At 41.9% G+C, this 18,539-nt stretch overlaps 2 protein-coding genes across 2 annotated transcripts in view; one reads left to right on the top strand and one right to left on the bottom strand.

The window, feature by feature from the left end:
• LOC131293979 (uncharacterized) overlaps nt 1-11,580 on the top strand; it is a 95,404-nt gene extending 83,824 nt beyond the window's left edge. The window contains exons 14-16 of the mRNA XM_058322029.1: nt 2,473-2,754; nt 10,791-10,950; nt 11,291-11,580. Coding sequence (XP_058178012.1) covers nt 2,473-2,754; nt 10,791-10,950; nt 11,291-11,580 — 732 coding nt within the window. The remainder of the gene's footprint in view (nt 1-2,472; nt 2,755-10,790; nt 10,951-11,290) is intronic.
• Nucleotides 11,581-11,971: 391 nt separating this feature from the next.
• LOC131293978 (uncharacterized) overlaps nt 11,972-18,539 on the bottom strand; it is an 86,181-nt gene continuing 79,613 nt past the window's right edge. The window contains exons 10-14 of the mRNA XM_058322028.1: nt 15,938-16,192; nt 14,006-14,260; nt 13,778-13,917; nt 13,521-13,648; nt 11,972-11,990 (exon numbers count right to left, since the gene is read on the bottom strand). Coding sequence (XP_058178011.1) covers nt 11,972-11,990; nt 13,521-13,648; nt 13,778-13,917; nt 14,006-14,260; nt 15,938-16,192 — 797 coding nt within the window. The remainder of the gene's footprint in view (nt 11,991-13,520; nt 13,649-13,777; nt 13,918-14,005; nt 14,261-15,937; nt 16,193-18,539) is intronic.

The raw sequence follows: 18,539 nt of genomic DNA, 5'->3' as shown, positions 1-18,539 counted from the left end.
TAACATTTGTTCGTTAAAATCGGAAACAATACAAATTTTCAATCAAGCCAGCAAGTCATAAACATTTGAAGTAAAAGTTCGTTATGTTGAAAAATCATTTTAAAAATATGAAAAGAGCAGCTTGAAACCCCGGGGATACTCGGTGAAGAAGGGGTTGAGAACAGAGTTATGGTTTTAACTTTTTACTTGTGAGTTATGTTAGGGGGGTCCGCGACAGCCGAGCGGTAGCGCCGGTTAGAAAATCGGCCCATGAGCGCCGGGGCTCACCACCTCGACGGCGTGGGTTCGAATCCCAACCGAGACCGGACCCCTCCCCTGTACGAGAGGACTGACTATCCACGTACAATAGGGAAACAAGTCTCGTAAGCCCTTAACGGGCAGGCATGACCAAGAGGTCGTTACGCCAAGAAGAAGAAGTTATGTTTGAATGTAATAGTTACAAAAACGGCGTATTTAAAATGGTTGATATTTCATCGATTTCTCCGTGTTGTACTAACCCTGTTCTATAATTTTGGTGGATACACCTTCACATATGTGTACATGCTTGTTTAGTTTGTGTTAGTAATACTGAGTTTCAATTGATAAATTGAGATGATTTTATAAAAAATAGTGATTAAACAAATCTTCAGCAACATCTGCAGTGTTTATACTTAATGTGTGAATAGTTTCACAATCGAAGGTTCAGTATTGGTCCAGTTTGTAGTGTTCACAAAAGTCATATAAAAAAACTAAAATGTGTAACAGATTACGGCGTGGAATTTTTAATTAAGTATATCTTTTCGATGGCATACATTTGGATGGCATGAAAATAGCTAGTTTTGTCTTATATTTTTCACTCCTCGTCAGCAATTTTTTATGGAATGGTTTAAATAGTTTCTGTTGTTTGTACAAATGGGCACCCGAATCAATATGCATCCCACGAAATTGGCGCATAATAGTGGGACTATTTGTGTGTGCTTTTTTAAATATGCCTGCCATCTAATTATAATTCAAATTTATGACAGATTTATCGGGGCATTATCTCCCGCATGTTGTTCCCGCAGCAAAACGTGGCCGGTACATGATGAGCGCAATTTGATGCCCATGGTTTAATTTTTTCCCCGTCCACCCGGATTTGCCCGAAGTTTCCCGGACCCGATAATCGTTACATGTATTGGCGCAGGGAAAAATTTATTGTCCCTTCCGTCCTGCGACAGCGCGTGCGATTAAATCCGCGCAACGGAAAAGCTTGTTCACGGTGGATAAAAGTTTGATTTTAAACGCCCGCTTCCGGAACCGTTTCCACGTGGGGAAACGTGAGGGGGTGGACCATTGAGGTTCGGTTGGGTACGGGCGGGTGTCATCAATTATGGACAATTGAAATCAATCCCCGCCACCGATGCCACCGTCACCGATGATAAATGAGGCGAAAATGAAATAATTCATTCGTGCAGCAGCAGCGGGGGGCACATGTTGGGCGGAAAAGCGATACAATTGGGTGGAAAAGAGAGCAAAAAAAAAATAACGAGGAAAATGAGGAACAGAGGAAGGGTGAGCGGGTGAGCGAGAAAGACCAGCGGCTACATTCAACACGATTATGGAGGGAAAATTGGGATCAAAACCTTGGGAAAATCCCAATCGACCGTTTACCGTTCGCCGCTGGCACCGGAACAGAGCTGTCGAAAAGCTGCAACTTGTTTTCAACGCTCAACGCGTTCGTGCCGGATCCAGCCGGGTTCGACGGTTCCGTGTGTGAGCGAGTGTTTAAGTGTGAGAAAGCCATGAGCGGCCGGGAACGGGAAAATTAATTAAAAAAGCATGCCACCCAATTACTCTCTACGATGCGAGAAAATTTGTTGTACGGAAAAGTGCCCCGAGGGATTCGTTGCCCCGGAATGAAGGGAGGTGGCGGGAGATTGTTTAAATTGTCCACTTTTGTGAAATCGGCACTGCCCGGTCTAACATCAAGCACGGGATCGTCCACGGTACACGACGTCGCCTGGGAATCTCTGCCGACAGAGGGATTTGCGGTCGGTTCGGTTGCGGTTTCCCTGGGCAACACGAAGACAAGATCGTTGGGGACGTTGGGGACACTTGTTTCGGAAAATTGCATCGTGCGTTTTGTAGCACACAATTTAATGACACAATCAATCAATTTTCCCGGGCACAATCCCAATTGTCCCCGTCCTTCCGGAGCGTCACGGTGAGGACAAAACAAAATACAGGAAAAATGGAGCGACGAAACAAAAAAAAAGGTTCCATAGTGACAATGTGACATTTTCCGTGCATCATCACCGAGGACGAGTTTGGTCCACGCGTTGCCAGGTCCGCTAACATTCCCGCTGTGTGTTTGTGTGTGTGTGTGTTGTTTGTCTTTATGCTTTTGGTCCTTTTTGTTCCACTCCCTCCAACCGACGACCACGGACGGCGCGATGGTAGTGTTGGTCGGTGGACCGTTTTTATCGGGACGAGATCGTTTGTTCCATTTCGCAGGCTCATCGGCAGCCGGAACGGGAATCGTATTACGGACACAATCGCAACCAGCAGCACCACCAGCTCGTCCATTATCAGCACCAACCACTCCACCACCAGCACCAGCAGCAACGTCAGCGTGTGCAGCATCATCAAAATTGGTTGGGGCAGCAACAATGGCCACAACAGCAGCATCGACAGAGTCAACCGTCGGGCTCCTGGAACCATGTGTCCTTCATACATCCCGACGTCGGAATGTCCTCCGCTGGGCGGTTCAATCAAGCCTTCCCAGCACCACCACCGGTAAACCGAATGCTTTTTGTTCCCCAAAATTCGAATTCTCGTGTTTCTTTTTCGCGCACGAGTTTTTATACGCGTGTTGTTGTGTCGTTGTTTTGCCTGCTGTTTTGACGCTCTTTTATTTCCGATTGATTGTTTATCGCTTCGTGCGATATTGACTGCTGTGATAGGTTTGTGTTTTGATTCGGTTCATCTCGTTGTTTTATTTTTCGCTTCCACTCTCTATTGTTGTTCTACTCTTCGGTTGATAGCTTTTTTCCAATTGCCTGGTTTACTTTGTTTATTTTCATTAGCGATCATGTATGTTTGTTAATTTAGATTGTGTGCTTTCTTTTTTTATTTCCTCTTTATTGCGTTTTGGATTTCTCGATTGCTCTCTTGTTATCGCTCGCTAGTACCATATCATTTACACTTTTTGACCATTGTTTAATATGTGTGTTTGTGTTTTTTTTATTGTACTTGATTTACTCAACCGTGATTCGTTACGCTTTCGGTGTCCGACGCAGCATCGTTTTTTTTTTGCGTTTCAGTTTCTTGTCGCACTTTTTTCCGATTTCATCATGCGCCATGGACCATATTCCTATTGTTTTAGAACGTTGCCATCTCTAACAAAGGGTCACGTGAATATAGACTGTGTTACAGAACAAGGTCGGGCAGAAATCATGTTCTTCTCTTTGCTTGCATAACACGATTTTCGATATGTTGTACCATCCAAACTATTGAATACAATTAGATACAAGATATAATAGATACAAGGGTTATACTTCATGGTAAATATTTTTTTTTTACTAATTTTTCCTGAATGTTTAATGTGCGTGATAAATCATACGAGTAATACTTGCTCGTTTACATCCCAGAACCCTTATTTTAATACATTTTTTCACAAAATTGGTAAGAAAAGGTTAGTAATTTAGGCCCAAAAATTAAAAATACTATTTGTTCAATTTTAAAATATAAAATCGATAAAAACAATGCAAAGTACGTGATCACCTCGATTTGAATCTAAAAGTCCGTGAATAGTATTAGCCTTGATATGCCGTGTAATTTTGCTCTCGCTCGAAACTTTATGAATTTTGATTAATGCTGTTCTATAAACAAAGAAGAAATGTATGCTAATCTGATTCTGTCCTGAACAAAATCCATTTATCTTCTTCATAAACGGAGAAGTATATTCTTGTATATTAAATTATATAATACATTTCCAGAATAAATCATCTTAAGTCTGATTTGAAGCAAGCTTGTAATTTAATATTGATGTGCAGCTTTCGTATCGCAATGTTTCATTCCAAATAGGATCCATCATAAAAATATAACTGAACCCCATCCCTCCACCCTTCGTCCACCACCAGATCCAATCTCTAACCTAATAATGATATCATAAAAGTTGCACGTCCCGACAAACCGTTTCGTCACGCATAATTCTTCCATTTCGGGCCAATTATTTATGCAAAAACCAATCGTGCTGGTCTCCGGCTGACTGCGCCCGACGCCCAATGAAGACATTTGCCGGGACAAATAATTGATAATTCATTAAACACTACCTGTAAACAAGACATTTTATGGCACGTCCGGACGTGAGGCGGACGGGAGTGGACGGGTATCCGGTTGCCTTTCGGATGTGCTTGTAATTAAATAGATCATGCCCTTCAAGCGTCCCGTCTGACGCAAGTACCGTGCCGACCTGGGCGAAGGTAGAGGGTTGCTCGCACTCTAGGAATAAAAAGAGGGTTGTAACGAACGTAATAAGGGTGGAAGAGATGGGTTGCCGGAAAATGTGATTCCGCTCCATCATAAACCGTAATCTTCAGCGCGCCCCTTTCGTTCCGACGAGAACCAGAAGACGCTGTGCATGATACGGTATGACTTCCACGTAAAGCTGGCGCTTCTGGCCCTAGACATTTGCTTTCGATCAGTCCCGGTAGCTGCTTTCGAGGCGATCGTGTCGGGTAAAACTTTTGCTCATGATAAATTCAAACGCATCCCGCACTCCATCGAGAGGATGGTCTGGGAGCATTCTGGCATTTGCTGCTGGCTAATTAAAAATTCTTTCAAACGAGTTAAACTAAAAAAATCGTATACAAGCAAGAGGGAATAGGAAAGAGGCTGAGGATGATTCGTAGGTTATTTAAGTACTTCTTGTCGTGTATAAAAAAGGGGAGTACAAAACAAGTAGCTTGTGCTGGCGTAAACATTTTATCAAGACACTCTTCTCCTCCATAGAAGGGCGCTCATAAAATCGAAAAAGTTTCTCCTGAAGGTTTAAGCGACACTGAGTGAAAGGCAAGAGACGGAAAATGTGTAGCTAAACTTGAAGTGATCAGAAAGAGGGGAAAAAATGCACCAACTATGGAGCACTGACAAGAAACAGCATTTTGTTGGGCACTTTTCGGAAAGTTTCGATAAGAAACAGCATTTGCAAAGTATTTAAGAAAACATGCGACTGAAAGCAAAGTCAAAGTGACGGAGATTAACTTCGTCCTGTGAGTTGTTTCTGTTAAATTATTTCACAAACACAAAATTATATAATTTTTTAATTATTCTCAAGGAGATCCTATGGAGGAACGTCCAAATTAAGTTGTGTTTTTTTAGTCAAAAATTTGAATTCATCATTGTAATGATTTCATCAAAATATCGTAGGGGCAAAATAAAATATGCACTGCTAACGAGATATAATTTCTGATGAAGAAACAAATTTTCTGTTTTTGAATGATTGTCACACTGTTTTCAAATTTGTACTGATAGCATTTCAAAGGAATAGTTCAGATCAATTAAATGTGAATCAGGGCAGAAGATATGTGAACATGTAGTCCAAACATAAGTTATTATCCTTTGCTAACTGCTGAGTTTATACAAAATAATTAAAGCTTTTAAGAAACGACGGACATCGTTTGTGCTGTTATTGTATTTCGCTGATAATGTGCGGACGTTTTTCAAACTTCAAATTTTTAAATTGTTTGTGTCGACCCTCCCGCTTCGCAAACAGAAGCCCCCATCCCATCCGCACCCCACCTGTTGCCCACGGAATGAGTAATCATGAGCATGGTTGGCTGACTGGTCGCTCGCAGCAAAGTGCAAAACTGTCTTTCCAACTGTTAACGAGAAAATGAGTAGAAAGTACCGGGGGGGCCACCTTCCAATTTTCTCCCCACACCATCGGCCGGCAGTAAAAGTGTGTCATCCGCAGCAGATGGCGTGGAAAAGCGTTGAGAGTAACATACCGATGATAAGACGGGCACAAACGAAAAAGAAAAAAACAAAATAACACGACGAACGTAAGCCAACCAGCTCGCGGAAAACTTTTTCCCGGCCACGTTTTTCAATCTTACACCAGAAGTGCGCAAAGTTTCCCAACTTTCCCACCAAAACCCACCGATCGTGGCGGTCTTCACCTTGGTGTTTGCGTGCTGCTGATGTTATTTATGTTTTCTGCTTGCCCGATCTTGCCCGGTTCGAGATAAACTTTATTTTTGTTCTGCGTGTGTTTGTTCATTTGTTTGTTATTTTGTGTGTGTGTGTATGTGCTTCTTGCTGTTCTCGTTCACTTGACTATTTTCTTGGTGTAGTGTTGAAGTTTTTTCATGGCTTCGTCTGGTTTTATATTTGCTTCCTACACCCGGACAAAGTCCCGTGTCCTGACGAAGTAGCGGGAGGAATGGGGTGGAAAGTTATATGGTGGCAGTTGCGCGACTTTGCATCGTATCTCGCACTTTGCAGCATTTCGACACGTTTTGTCCGGTGTTGTTTTTCATTTTGTTTTTCCTTTCGATTTCAGTCTGCCAAAGGCACACCCTCTCGGTTGCTTTCTTGCTCGAACACGTACCCGGAGTGGTAGTAAAACGAGCAAACGGTTGTAGTTGTCACGTTTTTATTCGCCCTTCGAACCAAAACTCTTCCTCATTCTTTGTGTGACTTTTCCGAGTCGGAACATGTCCTTGGGGGTGAAACTGTGGAAGGAGGTGTTTATCACTTTACTTGTCCGGTGATTTACAATTGAAAATTGAGCAGCGTTATAATATTCGGTTCGTTGGATTTGAACGTGATGGTCGAGCGACATGTATTTATTAATTAAAATTTCTAAGTGATCCATAAAGATAAACTTTGGTGGATTTTTCTATTGTGTTAATCCCTTTTTTTCTTATTGCAAGCAAACGGAGTGCAATTATTCTGCATTATTTATTTAAGAGACAGAAAAGAATTTTTTTTGTTGATATTTACTGTAGGCTGCTGTTGAAAAGCTACAAGTATGTTTTAGACTGTATTCATTTATAAAGACAACTCGTCATGCGGTCGTGAAATAATTGATTAAAAAAGATTCGAAGATTTAAAGCAAAACACTTTGAATGATGCGTTTAGTTTGGCTGTGTTTTCGATTATTGAACGTACAAAACAGAAATTTCAATGAATCCCTTAAAAAAGAAAAAAAAAGTTAAGTTAAGGACTGTAAAAGGGAATAATTTAAAGCGAACTGTCAAAGCTAGGTATTGAGGTTGAAACATGTTAAATATGTGCGAATGGGTTTTTGTGTGTGCCAATTCCAAACTGCCAAGCGCATATTAATTGTAATAATTAAAACATATCAAGTTTCTATTTCAATCAACAGGTGTATAATTCTATTATAAGTTTTTTAAATTAGCTCGAAAAAAACCTGCCAGACAAGCACGAAAGGCACAATAATGATTAATGATCCAACCGCCAGTCATCGCGGGAAATAAAACCCGGTTTGATTGATCAATACATTAAAATTCGCGACGTGAAAAAACCACAAAAATCGATCACGTCCCACGCGCCCGCACGGTGACAGCACGAGCCATCAGATCAACGTAGCCGAAGGCATGACATTTAATTAACATCAACTGTCTCACCTTGCCGTGCGTCAGTTTTTGCATCGATCTTCTGGGAAATCGCTTCGCACGGAAGGAATGCTTTAAATTAAAGGTATACTTCACCCGTTCAACCAAAGTTACCAACGTAAATGTTCAGACTAAATATGTTTTTATTGAGATGTCGGATCGATTTGAAATGTTCAGTAAAGATGCTTGCGGATGTTTTCCAAAATTTCGTTTATTTTTCATAATTTTAAAAATTCATTAAGTATATTAATTTGAGGTTCCAAAAACTTTCATCCTTCACATCAACAACCATCATCACATCAACAACCATCAACCATCCAACCATACAAAATGTATGGGCTACCCGAGTTTGTGTGGCTTCTTATGGCTCTGACGTGTTGGGTTCATTGAAAATGTGCAGTAACCGGTTAGAAATATTCAAATTCAATTCAATTCGGGATAATGCTTTCCATGGAAATCCCAGGCAAAAACTTGGGTTTTGGGTTATTTTGATCTGTGGAATTCTCATAAAGGTTTCATTCGACTAAAGTTAATCAATGTTGGCGCGAGAAATGCACACAAAAACGTCACTTTACAGTAGTCTTCTCGCTCTCTGCGGAGTCAACATGAACTCCCGCAAGCTTTAGCGAGAAAAACTACAGCCATTGGTGTGGGATTTTCCCGCTCCTACCCGACTGTTTTCCGTTTTCCTCTCGCACGCTGGTAGGTGGTGTTGTTGCCGTGACTTCCCGACTTTTCCACGTGCACGCGGTTTCATTTGTGGTTTTTTGGGAGTGCGGAGTTATTCTGTTCTTTTTTTTCCTGCATCCGTGTGTATCGATCCTCACGGTCGGGAAAATCAGGCTTGAGGCCAGAATGCGCGTGTGGAAATGTTGCACATAATTGGCGGTTTTCGGTGCGTTGTTTGCGTTGCGAACGATTCGTGCGGCTTGCGGAACCGTCGATGAATTATTGCATTGATTAGCAACCAGCTGTGGGCCTGCGGGTTGGGTAACGTTGGACGCATGAATGTTTGAGCGAGTATGTTAAAACAAAACAAAACACAAATCGTCTATAATCGCTTCCTCACTCTCATGGGTTCTAAATTTCCGACCGGAGTCTCGTTTCCGCAGCGAAACCCAAACCTCATTTGGGAATGGCACGGAAACCAACCACGTGACCCAACCAAACCGCCTCCCCAACCACCGGCCTTCTCTTTTCCCCCCCACCCGGGGAACGTGAGACCGGGCGCTGAAGTGTGTTCTGTAAACATTATTTGTGGTTTACAGGCGAATAAACAACACTTGGGTCGTGATCGGCGCATGGAAAACCGCATTCCCACACTCGCAATCACCTGCGTCCGCTTCGGCAGCGCAGCGTTCGTGTTTGGACGGGTTTGACCAACGCCACCTTCCTTCCCCGCTCCCTCACCCACCGCCCAATTTTCCACCTCTCTAGTGGAGTCAACTAGAAAGCGAAACTTCAGATCCTTCAGGTACCGGGCGGAACTAGCTCGTGCGAAAGCTTTCCTGTCCATCGGCAAACCCCATCGAACCGGTTGGTCGTCCTGTTGATTTTCGGTTTTATACGCAGTTAATTTCTTCTTGTTTTTCGCTCTACTTCCCGATATTGTACCGGTCGGTTCCATTCCGTTGACCAAAGGGAGGGGGTGTGGGGGGCACGTTCGATGAATGGCTTTCTAATCGGTGCGACGGTTCGATGCACTTTATTTGACTTTCGGGCTGTCGTTTCCAAAGTTACTCCAACGATGGGCTAGACAGTCGATCGCTACGGTTTCTACGGAATTTACGAGTATCCGTGCAACCGTTGTGGTGTTGTGCTGCAGAAGGAAAACTTTCACGACGCTTTTCGATGGGGCAGTTTAATTATTTTCACTGCTCGGCGTGATTCGGAAGCGAGGAAAATTAGCGAAAGCTATTGTCCCTCGATGTGAGTATTAATTTTTCCATTTTAACTGCGACGTTCTTCTGTTTTTGGATTAATAGATATTGCTTTCAATTGCATTTCAATGTAACTTTCGGTTTTAATTATGGAAAAATGTGGTTATTTTCATCAGTGATGTTTTTTTAATCATAAACAATGTTATCACAATGACTTCTAACAAAACAGATTCCACAGTTTCATTGGTTGTGATCAACTTTTTCTGTAGAAAACTCTTTATTCAATTTTATTTTATTTACATGTAGTTGATTTTAAAAGCATCTGGACCAACGGTGTTCAAAACTATATTATTTGTTTGCTTTTCTTACACACTTTCGCCAAATTGTTTCGGCAGGCTGCAAAAAAGCAGCAAGTTTGCTACATTTTCAAAAACAAGTTATTACTTTCAAGAACACAACGCATTCATTAAACACTACAAAAAATTAACTCCAAAATAACTAGTTGTATGTAGAAGCATAAATTTTATCGTTATGAAAAATAACACAGTTTATAATTGCTTTGTGGAGATATTTTCTCAGTCAAGAATTATGTGTGAAAATGCAAATTTTACGAATGAAAAAAAGTATGGGTGGAACAGGTCAACGGGGTCCGCGATAGCCGAGGCATGGGTTCGAATCCCAACCGAGACCGGACCCTCCTTTACTATACCAGAGGTCAGACTATGCACGTACACAAAAGAAAAAACGTCTAGTAAGCTCTTAATGAGGCAGTCATTACCGAAGACGGTCGTTTATGCGAAGAAAAATACTCTATGTTTGCGTTGTGATCAATTGATAGGGTTTTGTTTGTTAGGTTTTGTGAAGTTTCAAATCAGGCAAACATTCTCATCTGTGATATAACTTTTAATAATATCGGCAACATGCGGCTTGCATTTCAATACTTTTATAAAATGCATCTTTAACACTAAGCTCGAGGCAACAATTGCAAACAGTAACGCTTTTATGTAACACTAAACAAATGGTGCAAATTTAAGGTGAGTGCGGTTTACAAGAATTTTTACCATTGGATTCGCATGTGTTTGAAACTTCAACTATTGTGAGTTTAAGGTAAGTATATTTTAAAGAAACAATTTGCAAATAACAAGCAGAAACCATTGTCGCTTTAAATGATTTCAGCTTTTCATCAAAAACTGCAAAAAATGCTTCAACTTAGTTCCTGTTTAAAGTCACTTGATAGGCTCATTCGAAGTTACTCTAATTCCCATCTAATTAATTTTTCTTACACGTTATCCATCCTCCAACATACCAGTTGCACGTACCGCAAGGCTGTGTGGTGAAGAACATTCGCATCCAGCAGAAGCTCGCTAGGTTGCGCCATCAACAACGGATGCTCGCTCAGCACTTGCAGCACCTGGAGGCGTCTCCGGACGCCAGTCCGGCCCAAATTGAACGCCAGCATCAGCGATACAGTGAGTAATTTTTGTTTTCGAAAGAAAACCCATCAGAGGGATGGTTAGAAAAAAGATCCATGTACCCTTTGATATGCAATAAATAATCAATAAATGTCCTTCTGGGCGATGACATTGGACTAGCTATCAACACATTAATTATGTCAAGCTAGCGCTAACACGAAGGATGATTATCTACTAGCGATTCGGTGGGTTGATAGGGTGACATATTCTTGATCGTATAATAAGAGGACCTCTTAAGCACGTTAGCGTAAAGCTTCAAGGTTATCTCCCCCAAATGGAAGCTATTTTCTCGCATGTTAGTCCCTCTTGACCGATCGGTTTTTTTCTTCTCCTTCAGATAACCTGCTACGCTACTACTCCTCGTGGGACAAACTCTCGACCGGGCCCTCGGCCGGCTCCTTGAGGCCACCGTCGCTAGCCACTTTCGGAAATGTTACACCGATGCCGTCACCCCATCAGCCGCACCGGCCCGCGTATCCAGTGACACAAGCGAGCGTGACCCACTATCGTCAGCATCAGTATCATCATCAGCAGCATCCGAGGCGATTGTTGAGAAAACGCAGCCGAGCACATTCTGAAGTGCGCTCCAACGGAACGGTCCAGGCGAAGGAGCAGGATCAACCATGAAGCATCGTACCCAGGACGGGACGGGGTTTGAACTTGAACCTTGCTCGTCGGGAGGAAACTGAATTCGAGGATAGATGGAAAATATCATCATTCGTGTGTTTGTAGGTCTTTGTGAGTGTGTGCAAGAATGGGGAACCTTCACACTAACAAACAGAAAACGAAAACACAATCTGCTAGCGGTTTTAACGTAACACAAAATGACCCCTTCGTATGATTTGCTTTTCAATTTTGCTATAATTTAAACACACATCATAGTTTATGATCAATCCCTCAGAAAAGCGATTTTTTTTTCCGAATGGAATAATGTACTCGATACAACGAATCAACTACCTCGAACTAGCATTAACAAACAAAAACTCAAACAAATCGATAAGATGCATTTGCAAACCCATCATAACACTATAACAAAGCTGTGGATTGAAAAAACAAAAGCGATTAGATAGGACATTTGTAAACTGCGTGCTTCAAAAGAAAGGAAAAAAACAATTTCAAAACTATTCAACCTTTATAGGCTCGACCGTGGATAATGGAAAAAATAAAACAAAACGATCGATATCGATAAAACCGACCTTCTTTTTTCGGATGGACTCCGGTAAAACAATCACTCCGTTTTTCTCTGAAATGGTTTCACCTTTATTGATATTGATTTGAATGCCTTCTTCAGAACCTTCGGTTGCAGCTCATTTGCTTCTACTCTTTATTGGTTGACCATCGGGTTCGTATCGCCAAACTGCAACCACGATCCCAACGGAAAAGGCCATCCATCGGCCATCCGAATGAAGGACTCAGTTCCGAAGGTGGCTTCCGGGGATTGGGAATGTTTTTGGGAAGAAATGCTCACCTCTATTGTACATTCAGAACCGCAAACCGCAAAAGCTGCACCCTACAAATGCAAGCTTTACCGCTAGGGAAGAGGATCGTGGGAGGGGATGAGGGGGAGGGGGGAGGGATTTGAATACAATATTTCTACGTTTGGTTCAAGTTGCTCATTTACTGCATTGGCAAATTAAAACCACCTTTTCTAGTCTGCTCTAGAGCTTACGCGTTACGGGTCAGAAAATATGTCACTTTGCTCGGTTCTTTCCTCTTATTTGTGTATGTGTTTTCTGTTTTTTTTTGTTGCATTTTGAAATACTTACACTTAATTTACTCCATATCTTATTGTTTTTACGTTTTTCTTATCCTTTCCCTTTTCCATTATCACTCCAAACGGAGTATGTTTCCGTTGGCGCTTGCCAATGAGATTATTTACAATATCATCACCGATCTTTATCGGTTTTGCCGGGTTGTCTGATGTGTCTGTTCATCTTTTGTTTGCCATTCATCTCGTTTTCAAAGAACTGCCTCGAGTTCCACCTCCTAATGAAAATCTCACCAACTGTTGGTGCAGTTCAACTCCTTCCCATCTGCTTACGCTTCCTTTGTATATGTACGTGTTGATATAAGTGTATATGTATATTCTCTCATCACCCCTATGGAAGGGGATGACAAAAAAAAGCATCCAAGAAAGAGGGATCCAATGTGCCACCCGGTTTCTTTTTTCCCATTAAGCCAAAGCTCCCCGGAAAAGTCCTACTTTCCTCTACCACACAAGCTGCACGCTACATCTGGTTCTGTTTTCGTCTTTTCACGCCCTAAGTCATTAAAATCTAAAATCTTCTTATTGTTTTCCACGTTTGCCTCCTAGCATCGGTGCTGTGTGCCGATGCAAAACCGGTGTTGCCAGTCACATTTGGCTTCGAACCCCGATCGAGCGATATGCAAGCGCTCCGGTTGCATTCCTCTCCTGTCGCTGTGTGCGTGTGTGTGGAAGGAATCATTCGTTGGCCCTTTCGCCGAACGCGGACTCACCTTAGAAGTAGAACCGATTGTACAGTATCGGAAGCTGAAAGTGCGACTGTTGGCCACCACTTTGCTGCTGTTGTTGCTGCTGTTGTTGCTGTTGCTGTTGCTGTTGAGGGTTCAGGTTCACGACGATCTTGAAGACGCACTTGCTCTTCCATTGAGCCTCGTCGTGCGCTTCGTACGTGATCAGATGGCTGCCGGCACCGAAGTCCGTTCCGGGACTCTATATGAATTATGATGGATGACAACAACAAAACAAGGATGATTGTTTTAGACCCTCGATTCAACGATCTTCTTTGTTTTGTGTATCTTAATTTAAGAATTTAAAGGGAGTAATTTTTGAGTGACTTACATTGGATTTGGTGATCGTGACTACACCGACATTATCGGAGAAGACGGGCTCCTCCCACGTCGCCTTCACGCTCTGATGTCGGCCCTCGATCGTGTAGACCTGCGTGTCGGGACAAAAATCTACCCGTGGAGGAGAACCAGCTGGAGAGACAAGACAAAAGGCAACCTCAAGAGAAATATTAAAATCATCTAAAACCAAAGCAAAAGAAAGAAACACTTCTTGACTTACGCAAAACGTTGACGAGGAACGTGCAATCGGTTCGCAGCTTCGAGACGGGATGCCTAGCCGAAAAGGTGACATTGAGGCTGCCGAGGGGCAATGGGAAACTGTCCTTCTTCGCCCAGTACGGTTCCGCCAAAATATCTCGCTCCCAGCTGACGTCCGTTTCGGGTCGCCTCAAGTGAACCGTCGTGCTTTCGGTTTCGTTCTCGTGCAGCTCCACGTTGACGCTCGTCGGGCAGATTAGCTTCGGCTGTGGATAGCCTGTAGGGAATATGAACAGGATTAACACCATGTGCGTATAAAATTTACTAAGTCAATGATTTTCGAAGAACAAGCTTATAGCTCTAAGGTTATCTTTTCAGATTTCATGATACGTGACTTTTAAAAATATACAGCGTGAGACAAATGTCTCAAAGTGACTATTAAAGGAAAAAATGGAAAAGTTATGCCGGGTTCCATTTTAATCTTGAACAATTTGTATGATAAAATAAATTTAAATATGAGCGGGAGATCAGTTTTCATTAATTAGTTTCATTTTGATAAAAATAATTTAACTGGTTCCAAAGTTAATTGCAGAATACAAATATGGTAGCTTAAAGATTCACCAAGATAGTATACTGTAAATACATAATATTTGTATGAGGTATTAACACTCGATAAGATAAGACAAATTGATAATGAATTTCTTTGCTATATTCTTCTTCTTCTTCTTCAATCTCCCCCCGCTCGCAGTTGAGCACGTCGTGCTGACATGGCCTGGTCACCAATCGTTCTCCAGGTAGCTCGGTCCATGGCTGCAGCCCTCCAACCCCGGTCGCATCCGATGTCTCGCAGGTTCTGCTCCACTTGGTCCATATTATGCAAACATTCGAAGTGTTCATACATCAGCAATTTTAAATAGTTGACCATTTATACTGACGATAGTAAATGTCCGCAGGAGCTTTAAATACCATTTGTTATGGTCATATTCTTGGAGAATAAAGAATAAAAAATAAAATTTGACAAAATCAAACGAAATAACAAACATTTATTTTATTCATCTCACATTTCTCGTTTATAAAGAAACGCTATTAGATGGAGACGTCCAGTACGTGACATAATCAACAGGTGAACAGCGAAACACAAATGATACAAAACAATGCTAGCCGATCACATTTGGCTTAGTTTTAAGTATCGATAATTTGTTAATATGTATTCTTGGTTTTAACGGTGTTCGTTCATTTGATAAGGGGTTTCTATTGGTATTATACAATCATCACTCATCAATATTATACAATCATCATCAAATTTCGATCGCTTAAAATTTTGTGAATTTTATTGAACATGTACAAAAATGTTTCATCATTTTCAAAAACCTTTTTTCAGATAAACCAAACTTGTTGAATTTATATAAAATTGATTTTAAGAGTCGCAAATACAGCTTTTGCGAGCACTAAGCTGACATACAAAATATCGACATGATCAAAACTTAATTTATAATTGACTTAATGAATGAAATTATTGTCTAAATTGCTCCCTTCAAGTGGTGACAGGAAACGATAAGAACATCTAGTAAAATATGTAGGTCACCAAAAAGTGTCCATCATATTCGCACAATAGCTCCGCAAATTTAAACTGTCATCAAACAATTAAACTGACGTTACGGTTCGCGCATCTCTTCATCGCTTCCATTCGCATGAATACGCCACGCGGAACTGAAACTTTTCCAAAAAGAAAACAACATCGTTCAATCAGTGTCCGTCGGAGCTGAAATAATTCTGCCTAATTATCATGCCATTATGCTGCAACATGGTTGCCAGCGGATTCTACCCGAATGCGGACATTGTATTCGGAAAAAGGGTACGGTGTGAAAATGAGAAAAAACAGCGTATCCCACAAACACGTATGTAGGGCGCTTTCCACCCCCTCATCCCAAGCACTAGCGACCAGGGTACTTACGTATGCAGGTGCCATTGTCATCGCCAATCCATTCGCCCGTGGTGCCGCAGATTTTCGAGAACTTGCCCTCGGGCCGGTACCCGGTCGGGCACTTCAGGATGCACTGGCTGCCGGGCCGGTTGGTAATTTTGAGGCTGCCGCCGCTCGGGCCGTCCGCAATCTCGTCGATCGGTCGGCTGCACTCGAGGTAACCGTGGCGGGGCGGGAACAGTGGCGGACAAGCTACATCCGCAAGCTTCAGAGAATCATTCAGCACTGTGAGGGAAGGAGGGAAAGAAAGTGTGAGTAAAAATGCATAGAAAATGCTTAAAAAGAACGATAGGTTTGAAGAAGTATCGAACGCGAAAAGTCACCGAAACGGAGACAAAACCAGTCCTCAATTAAACCATCCGCATTGCAACGGATTGACGACGCTGGCACAGAACCGTCTTTGCGTCTTTAGTCTTCTGGTAAGATCCGAACCAAACCTTGCGAAGGCAAGATTGACTTCTGCTGCTCTCTGTGTTGTGCCGTGCGCCAAAAGGGACTAGCGGCGATGAATACCTAATGAAAAATCATCCAACCGGGGGGTTTCCTAGGATGTGCAACACCTGCGCAGAATGAAAAACCACGCTGAACACGCTTCGCTGTGCGGTAAGACTTTATTAGAAAAACAGCGAGACGAAATTGTATCGAACTCGGGGGATCAAGAAAGTGAACAAACTGTGGCCTGGAAAACACGCCTTTTTCATAGCGAAACCAAATTTCAGCCATATCAGCCGTGAATCGATGAAAAAACATCAAAGAAAGGTAGAAGAAGGTGTAGCCGAAGACAATTTAGGCGGCCGATATTTTTGTGAAGGCGTCTGCAATCGAAGGAAAATGTTGAATTTATTCTAGGCCAAACTTGCGGAATGTGGCCATATGAATTCGCATCATGCGCCAGAGAACGGAGTAAAACCACTCAGAAAATGGACATTTGTGGATCGCAAGGAAGATTGATTGAAAATTGTGTCTCAACGAGGAAGTCATTCGATTACTCTTACTTGTTAAGCTTTGAAATGGAATTTATCAATGATGAATGTGTGCAGTGTAACCAGAGGGGGATCATAGAGTAAGCAAACTAAGCAGTTGCTTGGGGCCCCGAGTTATCAAGGGCCCCGTCCTTTTTGAATTGTGCTTTGATTTGTAGAAAAGGTCTCCAAATGACATATTTTTGGTGGTTTTTTTAATTCAAAATATAAAACAGTGTAAAGCTTATTTTACAGAGAAGGAAAATTCTCAAAAAAGTTTTAAGATAATGGACATTATGAATGGATTATGGATTAGCAAAAGTAATGCCCTGCACATTTCCAACATCTAATGCTTTTCTCTCAAAACAATTTTTTGGGTTATAAGAGATTCAATATCTAATTAGAATTTGATATGTTCGTGGGTTATTTATTATAAACTCCAACTACTTAAGCTTCTGAATTCGAATTGCTGTATCTGAACCTCAGTCCGTTTTTATACATATAGTATGCTATCCTGTATCCTAGCCTGCTACCACATCATAGCATACTATAACTAAATTACTCATCAATTTTGTTCATAGAAAATACTATTCGTAGAAAATGATTCTCATGGAAAGTTCACAAAGATGGTTTCGCATGAAGTATGGTTTTGAAAATAAGGCTTTTGGCATTTAAAACTTGGGATAATCTTGAGGAAAATTTTAGTTTGTAGCGTAGTTGAAATTTTTTAAAATTTGGAAAAATAAAGTTGAATCTTGAGTGTAATGTATGTTTTTTGTGGCCTACAACTGTACCTGCCTCTAGAACATTGTATTCGCATCTGAGTGTAACAATTATTTCTTTTTTTATATAAAAATTTTGATGTATTCAATCACAACGAATCGATAAAAAAGCATCCAGTTGATGCTAATAATCTTTTTAAGTGAAATTAAAAAGAGTGATAAGAATAAAACCCAACTATGCGTTTGCCCATTCCGACACCTGGAATTGAGACTAGCAGCCCACGTTTTCGGTCGATGAAATATTACTTCATTAAAGTTCCACCCCGAGCATTGGCTCGCATTTTCCATCCCGTTCATTTTCCGGTGTGCCACCTGTTTGAGCAGAATACAGCATGCAATCCTTGGCATAGGGTTGTTTGGGGAAGGGCCCTGTGGTGGTATGCAAAAGCGGTCGTAATTTATTCCGTAGTGAACTTAATTAAAATACTTCACCGACACCTTCGGTGGTGACGATCGGCTCGGGAGATCCGGCGACTGGCAATGCTCGCCCGTCGAAAGTTATTGGAACTTTGCTCCGACACCGTCGTCCGTGGAAACCGGATCCTGATTCCGAAAACTCCAGCTCCGGTCACTGCCGGGCCTGGACACCGGAGAACTTTGGGCCAGGTCTAATTATACGCTATTTAGACTTCGAGCCGGTTGCTCTGTTCGGTTCGCCTGCTTAGTCCCGTCGAAAGTCCTTTTACGATCGTCCGCCCGGTTGTCATCGAAACCATCATCGAGCGCGAGTGGAGTTTATGAGAGTTGGAGCGGCATCTTATTCCCTCGTTCTAGGAGTTCGTTGTTCGACAGGAATTTTGTTGTAGTGAAGGTAAATAAATGTTTAGT

This window comes from Anopheles ziemanni, chromosome 2, assembly GCF_943734765.1.
Source record: "Anopheles ziemanni chromosome 2, idAnoZiCoDA_A2_x.2, whole genome shotgun sequence".
NCBI lineage: Eukaryota > Metazoa > Arthropoda > Insecta > Diptera > Culicidae > Anopheles > Anopheles ziemanni.
This window is presented reverse-complemented; position numbering and strand designations above follow the sequence as displayed.